This window comes from Plodia interpunctella, chromosome 5, assembly GCF_027563975.2.
Source record: "Plodia interpunctella isolate USDA-ARS_2022_Savannah chromosome 5, ilPloInte3.2, whole genome shotgun sequence".
In the NCBI taxonomy this organism is placed as follows: Eukaryota; Metazoa; Arthropoda; class Insecta; order Lepidoptera; family Pyralidae; genus Plodia; species Plodia interpunctella.
This window is the reverse complement of record NC_071298.1, coordinates 8,376,658-8,391,312: the sequence shown is the minus strand read 5'-3', so window position 1 is coordinate 8,391,312 and position 14,655 is coordinate 8,376,658. Positions and strand designations below refer to the sequence as shown.

The following is a 14,655-nucleotide window of genomic DNA, read 5'->3' as shown; positions in this document are numbered from 1 at the left end:
AAATGGAAATATCGGGAATCCAATTTAATTTCCGCTAGTTGCAATGTAAAATTGTAGTTATACATACTTATTACTACGCTGTGTGATCTAAATTAGACTTATTGACAATGTTTACATTAGGCCAACTAAAAGTTGCATATTACATGATATAAACTTTCTCCCCATTGCTCATCCGTGGATACAAGCAATATTAAATTGAGGGAGTAACATTGTTCACAACAGTTCGTAATTTATCTTTGTCAAACGAGACCAAAGAAAATATCCAAACTTTGTACGCAACGCGGTTTTCTGCTTCAGTAGTCCCTTTGTTCTGGAACAGACGTCCGATACTTAGAAGTTTTTTATTAGTTGCAAGTCTTTTAATTTTAATAAATTAATAATTAAATGGGTAAATTTAAGTTATACGCCCAAAAATGGAGTATTATGTTTTCAGAGTTTATTATTTCTATAAATGTATGCATGTATGTACGTTAGTTTCTTTATATCGTTCCATCATAACTCTTAAATGCCATATCTATTATATTGTAACTGGGTGACATAGGCTATGTATACGACGTGAATATAAAATCAATTTGATTTATTATATAACAATAAAATACCCCATAAATTACTAACTAAAAAAAATTAATCAAAATAAATTAATACATAAGAAAAAATATAAACAACTTGTTGTTTAGCTGTAATTTGCATTACGGCATTTTCATGTATAAAATCATAATATATCTTTAAATGAAAGAGGAGAGTCACTACTATCCTCTAAATACTTAAATTAGTTTCATTTAATGATTTATCATACAAATTAAGGCTAAACATAGTGTAGTAGTGTTTTTTTTTAATCGATATGTTTGGTGGATTTCGTACATAATAGCGAGATGAGATCGACTTTTATGTTTCACACAAAGCTTTTCAATTTCGTCTTTTTATTCCCTTCTTTTGTTAGGGTAAGGTAATCCATACCTCATGAAAATTGAACCATAATAAAATCGTTTTGGATGTCTGTTTGGTTACTAAATTATTATATATATATATATATATATATACCGATCCGTAACGGCTTCGCTCGGATAACTTTCTCTGGAACGTTTCGCCTATCTCTGTGCCAAATTCTATCTATTTTGTATGAAAAAAATGGACGGATGTCCCCTCGGCCGTAATTAAAGTCTTTTATGACAGTTGTCGAATGCCGCTGACATCGCCACTGAATGAGGGGCAATCGGCTTTGATCTGCCATTAAAACTGGAACTTTCACAATAAATTCACAGTAAATGTGAAATATTTATCATCGTTTCATTTTATTGTTACTCCAATTTTATGAAATATGATCGGTACATCTTTGTATTGAATTAGACAATTAGGTCACTTTCAAGTTCATTAGAATAAACTTTCATAGTTTTTTATCGTAAGAAATTATCTTTCTACTCATCTATACCTACTATTATAATAAAGAGGTAAGCTTTTGTGAGTTTGTATGACTCAGGCGGGTAATCTCCGAAATTACTGAAGCGATTTCAAAAATTCTTTCACCATTAGAAATGCACATTATTCAAAATTGCTATAGGCTATATTTTATGTCAAAATTCCGACGGGAGCGAAGCCACGGGCAACATATATTTTTCTAATATACAGCTTTAACAACAAAGCATCAATAACAACGAAAATGCGAATAATCCTTTATTAGACACGTCGAAAATTAAATTGCCTAATCAAAAATATCGAGCTTGGTCGAGTGCCTGTATCTAGTATCAAGCGCGATCTATTTATCAATGACAGAGTCCTAAGAACATGTGTATTAATAAACAAAATAAATATTTACATTAAAAGCACATACTATTTTGCCTATTGACTGTTTTATCACACTATTCACTGTCACGCTTTCCGTGACAAAGATAAAAGCACTCCATTGCACTTAGGTTTTCTCAGAAAGCTACAGCCACAAAGGTTTGACAATATGATTCATATCCCCAGATAATATCCTAGGATATCTGTTGTATTTTATATCTATGATTTATATTTTTACTACCTGCTGTAATTTAAAATGAAATCTTTGAAGCTATAGGTAGGTCATTTATTACGACAAATCGTTATAAATGATTACGTTTAAACGATTTTTATTTCTCATATTTTATTAGATTAACTTTAAAAAATGACATTTAAAAATTTACTATATTATAAAAAATGTCTGTCTAGTCAAGCGTTTAAAATCTATTCAACCGTTATTAGAAGTCTCGTAGACGAGCCGGCACTTTGAATTCTCAGTGTAGTTTTCAAGGAATAAAATGTCTGGCGAAGCCTCGTACCAGGGAATGTGTCTGCTAAATATTTGAAAGTATACGACTGACGTTGCGTCTCCTTTTATTACAGAGCGCCTTTAATATTCACACTAGCGACCCGGTTGGCTTTCGTTTGAATTTATTACATCAGCGCACAATTCACATAAACAACACTAATAAAATAATAAATAACGTTTGGAATGGTAGCTCTCAAACATTGATGGAATTCTTTAAAGGAGGCTTGGACTTCTAAAGAGATGTCGGGTCGCTAAACGTGTGCCGCATATTTAATGAATCCGAAATTATGTTTATTCATTTTGCTCACTGCAGTGGATCACACTCATAAAGAAGAAGGTATTTTATACATAAAAATACCGCATAAATACTAAATGGTAGCATATTTATGCGAATTTTGTCTCGATGATAGAGCAAGCGGAATGTGATGCCGTTTTCAAATTAGAAGTTTTATTTTAACTATATTTTGCTAATAAATATAACACTGCAACGCGCTTTGCTTCATATTAGGTACAGATGGGTTAATATAATTACTTTCGGATAATTGTTTTAATATTTTTTGTACCTACCGCGTTGGGATATTACCTACGCGTTGTCTAAAGCTTAGTATATATCTACCATAGATTTCCCATTAGTCACTAAAAAGTAAAAAGATTTTCTCATTTATTTCTGTTTATGGGATTCACGCTTCGTATCATGGGATAAATAATGACTCTTAAATCTATTGTCGCGAGATTTATCTTCGCCACGGCGCTGAATGACAGATTGGGTATTAGCAATTCGGATCGGGGCAATGTCCTCTTTTGTATCCCTTCAAATGAGGTATCACGAATAAATTTAATACCCATGTCTATCTGATTATGCAAACGTTTATAATGTAATGCAAAATATTTGTTATTTAACTTGCCCGCAGTTTCGCCCATGTTTATTACGTGTGGACACATGCTCATAACAATATTTTGGGTTCAGATTTTCAATTAGATCATTTGCTATACAACATGCAGATAGACAGGCAAGAATTAAAAATAAAATTTTTTGGCTAAGTTAAATTATCTTAATAATCTTTTTGGGAAAAAGATTCCATACTTATTTTCCTTTAATATCTCCTATGTACAGACATAGCCCACTTACCGATTATAGATAAGTAAATATTAGTATATAGATAATGTATACACCTATATAAGTAAAGAAAGAAATTTTAAAATACATATTTTCCAAATGATAAAGAGAGAACTAATTAGCTCTTCGAACCAATTTGTGATATAAGTACTTAGTACTTTAGCTTTGGTTTACCTTTTTCAAAAAAGGTTAATCATTCTTAGTTGAAATTCCATTACCACTAGAGTTTGTCGAAATGAATTTGATAGACGTTGCGTAACGACATTTTAAGACCGGTAAATAAGCTTTATTTCTCTCAATTCGCAATAAAATTCTCGTCGATGTTTTTTATTACCTCAAAAAAAAATTAACATCAGTGACGATTACAGGAAAATGGTATATAGGCAGGTACATATATACTATGTTTTCACACACCCTAACTGCCACGGAAAAAAGCTAACCTATTTCTTCTATCTTCTATAGATATAATAAAACTGTAAGTGGGCTATGTCTGTACATACATAGGAGATATTAAATGGGGTGTTTATGGGACTAATAGAAGCCAAAACATTTTATTTTTAGAATTTTTGTCTGTCTGTGTGTTTGTTGTTTGCAGAAACTATTGGATGAAACTAAATGAGATTTACAGTTGTATAGCGTCTGAAGTCTGGTATAGGTTTACGATACGTTGCTTAGAATCTGAGATATTGACAATAATAAGTTATGAGCGAAGCCGTAGGCAAAAGCCAGTAAAGAATAAAAGTAATAAAAAAATAATTTGCATCGGCAGCCTTGGAAATAATATTTGTGACCAACGCGTGTAAAACCATTAAAAATTAACGTAACAAAAATGACGGTAGAAAGCCCGCTCGTGGCCACGGTGGTTTGTGGCTCCCAAAATACATGCCTCTCATTCCAGCCACTGAAATTTACTGTTGCGGTTTTGGTTTTGGTCACTATTATTACTACTTACTATGAAGCACCTAACTCGGCTTTTGAAACAACTTATCTACTTACATATCAAAGCAGAGCCAAGTTCACAAGTTTGCTGCTTAATTTGATTTAAAAGGTACAGTCGCAGATTAGAGTACATTGTATCTCACAAATTTTTATTTCCACATGTATTTCGATAAATTCATTCAATTAATGAAAGAAAAAATTAAAAAGGGAACTGTACAAACTAGTCAATTTGTTCAAGATGTAGGTACTAATATGTCTGATTTTACTCATAATTTGCTTTTCACTTAAAACTCTTATATTTTAACTTTACTCCGACCTATGTATGAGTCTACAGTTTCAAGATAAAAACCCTCGTATAAAGGATATTTCCTATTGTCAAATAAAACAGACATGGCATAAACAAATGCATAAACAATAAAATCTTACCTTGAATTGAAAAACATGCTGAAAATTCAACAATAAAATACCTATAGTAAGTACTTGAACCTCAGCGCGAATAGATAAAGGTAGTATATCAAATAAATCCAATCGAATACCTAATTCCACCCGCATAATTACGTCATGTTAGCTGAAATATGTGCGCTCGCGGGCATTCCAGTCACGTGATGCAGAACATCTAATTTCCGCGCTGTCCACGCGTATACACACAGATGTCGCAATACTATGTGTACAAAAACATGCACATTCCATTCTCGACAGCCGTCACTAGATTGCCCTTTCAAAGCGGAATCGAATTTGTACTGACACAATAATGACAATACAATATTATTTACCCTTTCCAGGGTAGTTTCCGCCCTAGAATAACATCACTGCGAGTCCTCAAGTGTGTGTCGTAAGGATTAAAAAGACTTGATAGCTGAGAGGTCACTAACAACAGCTATCCTAAAAAGTGTTGACGTCAGGTAGGCAGTTCAAAGTTGTAAATATTGGGTTTCGCGGCATCCTAACTGATAATGAAACAAGAAACACTCCGATATGAGTAATTATGTTAGTTACCCTTTCCGTGAAATAATAAATAATATTCGTTTTAAACTAAAAAATCACAGACATTGTTTATATAAAATTCTAGTCCTAAATCGATGTTTAAAAACAGAGATAAATAACAGCAAATCGATTGACACCTCATTCATCAAATTCAGCTTGAGTACTACGATGTTACCTTCATAAATCTTACTTAGAAACTATGTGGCTCTGGCCGCATTAGTGAATGAGGGAGACCCGTATAAATATGAGATTTTTTTTGTTTATCTCATTCCTACCTCACAACCCTTGAGGCGCAAATAGTACTCACGTAAACATGCTGCTAAGTTACGTTTTCCTTGATTTTACTATTATTTTGCTTGATTTCGCAATACTGATATAATAGATGTTATCCTGTTTTCGTAGCACAACATGCTACGATATTTGTAGGTCGCCTACGAATACGAATTTTTTTTTACATATTTTTTTCGACACAAATTTTATATTTTTTATACATTATAAAGATTTTTGTATTTAAACAGTTTCATAATAAGTGATCTAACATCTAGGGATTTCGACAACCGTGTGAAGTGGAGACTAAAATTGGGAAAACGCGGACCCTGGGAAGCTCAATCACAGCGGAAAAAGCCAGCTCAGATGCGAGAGAGAGAGACAAAGTTCTTTGAGTTGGAGTCTTTTAAAACAATGTAAAATAAAATCGCAAATTAATATAAATAATCGCCTATTATATACTTCTGAATAATCGGATGACTATCGTCCCATGGGCTTTTGAAGTTATAATGAAAGGCACACCAATTACTGTGTGGTAATTATGCTGCAATAATTTCAAGTACAATATTTTTTAAATGTAATTTTAATAAAATTATAACAAAGATCTCACATGACTCAGCTATTTATATAGGCAAATGAAATATAAATATGATTATTTTTATATTACTTTACTTGATCCAAAAATATGCGTTTACTTAAATATTTATGACCTCCATAGTGACCTAATGTTTAAAATATTGGTTTTAAAACGCTTGTCCCCGTAAATATCTCGGTTTATAAAAATAATCTGAAGTCAAAAGAAGGATAAATATTCTTAGTGAAATACTCTGCTTTGTATTACCTACTACAAAGTCGTTGTAGTTTCTAAGTAATTAAACAAGCGTATGATATTCATAATTATAAGATAAATGCGAGTCATGCCAACAACGCCATTTAGCAATACTGGCATTAGCCTTCCTTTGTACTCCGTTATTTGATAAATTGCTATGATGCTTATTTTCCTACCTAACTTTTTTAACAGAGTAAAATTTGTCATGACTTTTGTAGTCTAGTGCTTCAAACTGCCTTCGTTCTTCTGAAAATTTGATTTCGATCGCGGGAAAATGTTGTAATTTGTAGCCTATACTTGTTTTACTTATTTATTTACTAGTTGTAAGTACTACGAAGCCGTAGGTAATGTCGCTAAAGGTACAAATTACCTTAGTTTTAATTCCGAGGACGAATATATTTTCGACACACACTTGTCAGTGTCAGAGATTCATGAATAAGTGAATTTTTCATAACAAGAAACACACAGTAATGTATTGAAATCGTAAAAAATCATGCTACCTACAACACAACCACTAGTATGCCACGTAGATATATACTATTTAGTATATAAACTTGGATATTTAATGTATAGTTCGATTTAAAAACGACCTTAAGAACTTCATATCTTGTGATGAAGTACTCACTGGTGGTCGACGGTGAGGGCACGCCGCGGAGGCGCCACGAGAGCGACGGGCCACGCCGCCTGGACTAGCGACTCCCGCACGAACTGCTCCCAAGAGGGGGAAGTCCCTGCAAACAATAACCTCATTATAGACTTGTGACGAAATGACATTATGTAAAAACACTTTCGGAGTATGGTATCTGTTAAAGAGCTTTAATTCATATTATCATTTCAGAAGTCTTTTTGTTCTGAACTTTCACATTATCTTGTGAAAACACAATCTCTCAATGGTTGACGGGTCTCATTAAAGTAAGTGTACATTCTTAATTTTGTCTTAATTTAAAACACATTATTAATAATTTATACAAATCAGATATATCCCGCATATACGGGGAAATTAATATTGGCATTAGATTTTCTTCATTTTTCAACTTTATGTCATCTCGATTCTCGCGTGAACTGTTCCCAAGTGGGAGCCGCGTCTGCAAAGAATGGCCTCATTAGAGACTTGCCACAGTTTTAAATACACTTTCGAGAAAACGTGTTATCTGTAATGAGCACTTTTGCAAATATATGCTTTAAAAATATGCGACACTTCGTCATAGAAAGCATATGATAATATGCATGCTCTTTATTTATTTATTAATAGATATAATCAAAGTCCGTTGCCGCGTCCATCTGTATGTCTGTATGCGATAAACTCAGAAACTACTGCATGAATTTTCATCAAGTTTGCACCAATAGATAGTGTGATACCTGAGGAAGGTTTAGGTATATAATTAATTATGTTTTTACCCAAGCGAAGCAGAGACAAACTAGTAATTATTAATTTGACATTTCTAGGAATACATTTACATCATAATTAAATAAATAAACTTGCCAATGGCTTTTAATATTTCTAGGAATAATAAAAGCCATTGGCAAGTTTATTTATCGCATGTTTTGTAAATACAAATACTTACTGCTCCAATAACTACCTAAATAAACACAATGAACCCTTTTCATCGTACACAAATGTCGAAGTTGTGCAAATTACGTATACTCTTTCAACTATAAGCACGTTCATTTTTATCCAGAAAAAGGTTCGTATATTTCACTGTGTGGATCTTCTTTATATGGCTAAGATATACTATCTCACCTCTACCATATATTATGGTAGGATAACTATAATAATAGATTTTTTATCAGAAATACATATACTAAACACATACTAAACCTTAATACATCGTAGCAATGGTTAGTCCTGTTCCATTTATAATGTCCAAAGTGTCATTTTATACATCAGTAAATATTACATTTTCTACCTATATCTACGACTATCTGGAAAATACTTACACGTAACAAACAACCTGAAAGGCCTACATCCAACAGTGGGACATAAAGGTTTACCGATGATGATAATTACACGTATACAATTACATACATTAATGTGAAAAATCACAAAAGTCAATAAGTGGTCACGTTAAAATAAAATAAAAACTGTTTTACACATGTGTTTTGAGTGAAAATGCTTCTTGCATGCAAACCACTTGACATTATCGCGGTACACACTAGACTTAACTACTGAACACTTCCAACCGGCGTCCGGCCCAAAACGGAATGCCGGTGCCTTCCCTTTGTGCCGCTCTCAGCACGGCGATTAACGCCACTGTGCACGAACACGACCACGACCTAATCCTTGACCTACTGTTATCCGGCGTCCTCACTGAGCAGGGGAATACTACCGACACGATGTTACCCTATGCATATTTCGAGAAATACGGCGATAATACCAAGCGCCGCGTCGCGCTGTCTTTTCGCATTTGCAGCTGAGCTAGGACGCCGTCTATTTAAATTTGTTTATCCAGAATACCTCGTGTAATGCGTACATCAGGATGTTGTGATAATAAATAGTATGAAATAACACATAACAGTGCCGTGTTGTAGTGAAGAGAACTTAAGGAACGTTACTATATGTTACTGCTTTACACACTTCGATACGAAATTATTTTCAAAAATACATACACCGTTACACGAATTTGCTCATTATATGTAGAATCCGTTTATAAGTAGTCGTAGACCTGCTACAATCCTTGCTACGACTCGTAGCAGGTCCATGAAAATATAAGACATATAGTTCGTCCCGTAAGGACTAGTAGAAGCTAATCTACAGAGTCAGAATTACTAGAATCAAATACTGAGTTTAAATATATTGATATAGAAGGTATATAGCATATAATAGAAACTTTATAAAGTATGTAAATAAATTTGACTTTATATTATTCTAACAGCCATTCAGCTACCTAATCCTTGACCCATATATTTAGTCGAATTAAGTTTTTATATGGAAACTATCACATCGAGGGCGACGCCCATTTTGCTCTGGCACGTTCGAACAGTGAGCAGAACGTGCTCCCAATTTTCTTACTAATTGAGTTTTGGGCTTTTAAGCTCGATAGCCTCCTCTATGATACTATTTCCTACTCCACTAACTTGATAATGTCCAAAAGTTTTTTTATAAAACAAACTACCAGGAAGCTGGCAGATACAAAGGCTTTGAAGCAGAGTGCCCTGTGTATGTTGAAGTCAGGTCATGTCATGGGTTCAAATCCCACTCGAGTCCTATCTTTCCGCTAAAACTCAAAACGACATAATTTAGAGCGATTGCCATTTTTATTTGGACGGTAGCTATAGTGAATTTACGTTTTACTGTATGTAGGATACTCCTGCCGATCTTCAAAACTGGTTTAATAAATGGTTTACTGTATATAAGTGATAATTTTGAACAAATTAGCTGAATTTCAGGCCTACATAATGAATATTAATTCATTATGCACAGCCATTATGCCGGCGAAAGTTTGGAGGTTTCCATGTCTGTAGTTTAATCGGGTTATAACGGTTCCATGTATTCTGATAAAAGTCAAGAAGTTAGTGAAATTAAGGTATTACATCCTTCGTAGGCTATAAACAAACATAATAAGTTATTTTTATAACTGTTGTAATTTTAAGCAAAAGGATCAAAAAGAGAGAGAGAGTGTATTATTTTTAAAGGAAAAGAAACCACGACAAATATGTCATATCCAATATTACGAAACTAGCTTTTGCCCGCGGCTTCGCCCGCGTGAATTTCATAGTAAAATCTCAGTAATTTTTTTATCGCGTACTCTGTAAGACTGGTAAACATGATTCAAATTCGCACTTTTTCTCATCTTTAGTTCAATTTCCTGTTTCCCGCTGCGTATCTCATTCCGCAAACTTGTCCAATCCCGCTTCCTGCTATGAAACGTAAAGTAGATATCCCGTACCGTTTCCTACATATTGTGCCATCATATATTTTGCAATGTGTCCCGTCCCGTTTCCCACTACGTGTCTCCTTCCCATTTCCTGCTTTCTGCAACGCGTGCCGTCCCATTTTCCATGACGTTTTACGTATTACTATTACTGTTATTTACTACAAAAAGTAAGTGTGCCAATTTTCAGCTTTTTATCTTGAAAATTATGTTAAGTCCCCAGGGGGTGAATTGAATGGGACTAGAACTTTCATATTTACAATTTTTCACCCCTTTCATTCCCTTCGGAGTAGAATTTCTAAAAATCGCTCCCGTAGTGCTCACCTACATGCCAAAAATCAGCTTCCCGTCCAGCACTTTCGGGTGTACATTGTCTATTAGTCAGTCAGTCAGTCACTCAGTAACGGAAGAGTTTTATACTGATATATTGATACATACTGCGCTCAAAATGCACCCACCCTCTTCTGTTATCCTCTCTCACTACCCAAAGGCTGGCTGGAAGAGATTGCTTAGCAATAGGCCCACCATTGGTCCATATGTATGCACAATTTGTATTATTTTACTAATATTACTATAGTACTAATAATGTTTTTATGGGCTATAATATTTGGTATTGTAGTATTATAAATTTAGTTTTAATAAAGAAAGAAAGTAGACATAGAAAGTCCTTCTGACAACTGATAACAATTTTTGTATGAATACAATGAAATATCATTTTTATATCATTTTGTCTGAGCGAAACCATAGCGCGTTTTAAAAGTCTTGGTGGCGCCATCTATTATCTTTATGTTCAAAACTAAAATATAACAAAATTAAGTTGAAAAAAGGTAACAAACCTTCTAATTATATCTATATCAGACTTTCATCGATTAAAAAAATTGTTTATATTCTGTTTACACCTTTCTACAAAATTTTAAAGTAAATCCGTGGATTGTTATTTTCATTCTCCTACAGGATCCTCCTCATTTTCCGGGATGAAATGTCTTTTTTATTCGTAATTAATTTTTCAAATATCCTACGGGAACCAGACCATTTACCGGGATGAAATATATCTATAATTTTCCTATAGGACCCTCCTCATTTTCCTGAATTAAATGTCTATAAGATCTTAACCGGAATTCCGAGGAATTTTTGATTCATAATTAGTTTTCAATTATCCTACAGGAACCTGACCATTTACCGGGATGAAATGTATCTAATTTTCCTACAGGACCTTCCTCATTTTCCGGGAAGAAATATCTAATAAGATGTTAACCCGAGATTCTGAGGCATTTTTTATTCATAATTAGTTTTTCAATTATCCTACGGGAACCTGACCATTTATTGGGATGAAACGTATCTAGGATGTTAACCCGGTATATAAGGTACCTACATACCAAATTTCAAGCAAATCGGTTCAGTAGATTTCGAGTGATGCGCGTTCAGACAGACAGACAGACAGACAGAAAAAAAATCCAAAATTATATTTTCGTCATCTAGTTACTGTCTTAGTTACTGATAGTAACTAAGTATATTCCATGAAGAATATAAAAAAATATCCAATGTACAAATTTGGCCTTTCTTCAATTTTATTATATGTATTGATGATATTGAAAACAATTTCTATGTTTAATCTAAAATATAATTTTATTTCTATTTACCTTTATTTCTGTTGATATCTTAAGTATACAGACGCTATTTGCATTATTCGATCCGCATGTAATGTAAAAAAGCCTGGAGAGCCTGATGAGCTGGATTAATAGCAAAGTACATAAGCTGGCATCCGTGTACTGGTTAAGAAATGATTAGGGAAAACAAAAACAGGATTATGAGTAGAATTTGAATATATTCTTAAATTTTAATACATTTGCTTGAAAATTATCATAAGTATGGACGTCCCCATTATATTATTAATGCATACAACAAGTAGTATTGATATTTATTGCCCTGGGATACAACTTATCTTTGGGGTCTGACTGAACCTACCTTGAATACTATATATCCTCCAATTTGAAGGCTGTATCGATGACTATTTAAAACAATATAACGTTTTGAACGCACTTTAGTTAATTAAAAACATTTACTATAGCTATTACTTTTGCAGTAACAAATTTTAGTCTAAATGGTTATATGTTCCAATAACATGAATACGTAACTAAGCTAATAAATTAATGAAGTAAATGGGATCTACCGTTCACTTTACCCTGGAGTACAGTTTAGAAAAGCATTATGTTACGAATATATCGAGAGTCATGCTATTTATGGGAACATGGAAAGTTTAATAGTATGGCTTGATATTTCTTTTCGAAAAAACAAAGTTTTGAGAAGAACAATTTAAGACAAACCTTTAAGAAAAAAAAAACAAACAATTCTGTTGTGCAAAAAATAACGGAAAAAGTTGTAACAAGCATACAGGTATTTTTAAAACCCTCGAAAAATAGAACACGAAACTCGTTGTCATAAATGTAGGAGCCTTTTATATGTAACAATTCCTCACTGTATATTTTTTTCTGGCTAGAGGTAAAAACATATAATAGCATATTTGTATTTCAATTTAACTGTATGATTTTATACCGCTGTGTATTTTGTAACTGCTATTGCATTTTTAGCGTAGACTTCATCCAAAGGCTCTTCGTTATTATAGTCGCTTCGAAAAAAAACATGTCTCATTGTGTGGAGGTATAACGTACCATTATAGAAATTGTTTAAGAAGACAATAGAATATCAATGTTATTGTTCGTTGAACGGGATGCGGCTGCATCCCATTCAAACCAACGAATCCCCCAGTTGTACTAGTTGAAGAAAACTATTATTTGATTCTCCTTCGTCAACAGACGTATACTCGCAAGATATTTAAGCCCATCTGGAAAAGTAAATAGTAGAACTATAACGAGTTTTGAACCAACAAAAGAGGCACTACCTAACGCAATAAACTTTCGGACGACTGAACAACTGGGCATGTACGTGCTCTGTTTCTGCGGGGGACTATTTGCGACAGTTTTTTAAACGAAAAATCGTTGCTGAAATAAAAGTTGCTGCCAATCTTTTGGATTACGCTTCAACGTAAATTAAGTACACCAAAAACAATTTTCTTTTTGACTTCACTGTATTATAGCTAATAAATTATGTTAGGTCTTGAACCGGAAATTCTCTATGAAGTACGAGCACGGAAATCAATTTTTTTAAGATAACGCAAGGGGACAATTTAATATCATGCTTATTATTTTTCAATCTGTAACTAAAATAGAGAGCACATTTCTACAAAGTGCAATTCGCACCTAGTTAAGAAAGTTTTAGCCCATTTTGGGCTAACAGGACATTCAGTAAAAAGTTGTATAGTCACATCAAACTATCGAAATTCATTGAAAAGTTGCCAGAATGAGGTCCAAGCAGGGTAACTTGTCATTTCAACGATATAATACAACTGTTATGATTATAATCAGGCTCGCTGTGCACACTGATGACCTATTTTGATAGCTGAAGGTCTTGTTGTGAGACGGAAAGTTTACGGGAGTGTTAGATATTAAAGGAACTTAAATGACACCATTGATATTAAATGTTTTAATTTGCCTCATCCCGTTTTATTGGAGGTCAGTTCTTCTTATGATTTTTCGCCTTGTCTTCAGTTTTGGATCGTCTTCACATCGGCTTGAGCGTCATTGTTTATGACATACGAGTACATATAGGTTTGAAGAAATCGACCTGTTTTATTTTACCGTACCTGATTTTCTTTTATGCATTGTGGCCTTCTCATTGAGTTCGCCTACCCATTACCTACCTTATGTTGCATTTTAGGCATTACGCTCAATACCGTAATACCTAAATACAACATAATTTAAAGCAAACATTGAATAGGTAAACATATTAATTAGTTAGCTACTATAATTTTAAAGACACTGAATGAATTCACAGAGAAAAACCAAGTGGAATGTGTTGTTGATATACGAGGATAAAGTTCGTAACTGATATCATGAAATGGTAATAATTGGGAATCGCCCACGTTTGATAGATAATGTAGTGTATATCTGATACCGTCATATATACACTAAAAGCTTGGTTGTTACAGTGGTGTTAAGTTACTATAACAATTATATTCCTATAGTACTAAAAACTGAATATTAAAAACCAATTTATCTCATTTCCTATTTTATTATCATGCTATTCCCATCTGTGTAGGCACCATCTCGTATACCTGATCGTCATATCATCAATTGTACCTACTCACGTGGTATTGCAGTATTATGAAAAAAAATTGCCCGCTGAAGTTTTTGGGAAATTCAAATGGGCGAAACAAAGGGCGCTTACATAATAGTAATATTATGTAAGTGCACGCTATTATGAATTGCCCGCGGTTTCATTTTTATACCTACTTCACAATAGC

The 14,655-nt window shown here is 33.5% G+C and overlaps 1 protein-coding gene across 9 annotated transcripts in view; it reads right to left on the bottom strand.

The window, feature by feature from the left end:
• Positions 1 to 14,655, bottom strand: part of LOC128669919 (GTPase-activating Rap/Ran-GAP domain-like protein 3) — a 115,062-nt gene that overhangs the window by 73,905 nt on the left and 26,502 nt on the right. For all 9 annotated transcript variants that reach the window (XM_053745153.2, XM_053745157.2, XM_053745161.2 and 6 more), the window contains one exon: positions 7,049 to 7,154. In XM_053745153.2, the coding sequence (XP_053601128.1) occupies positions 7,049 to 7,154 (106 nt within the window). Of the gene's footprint in view, positions 1 to 7,048; positions 7,155 to 14,655 lie in introns of those variants that run through there.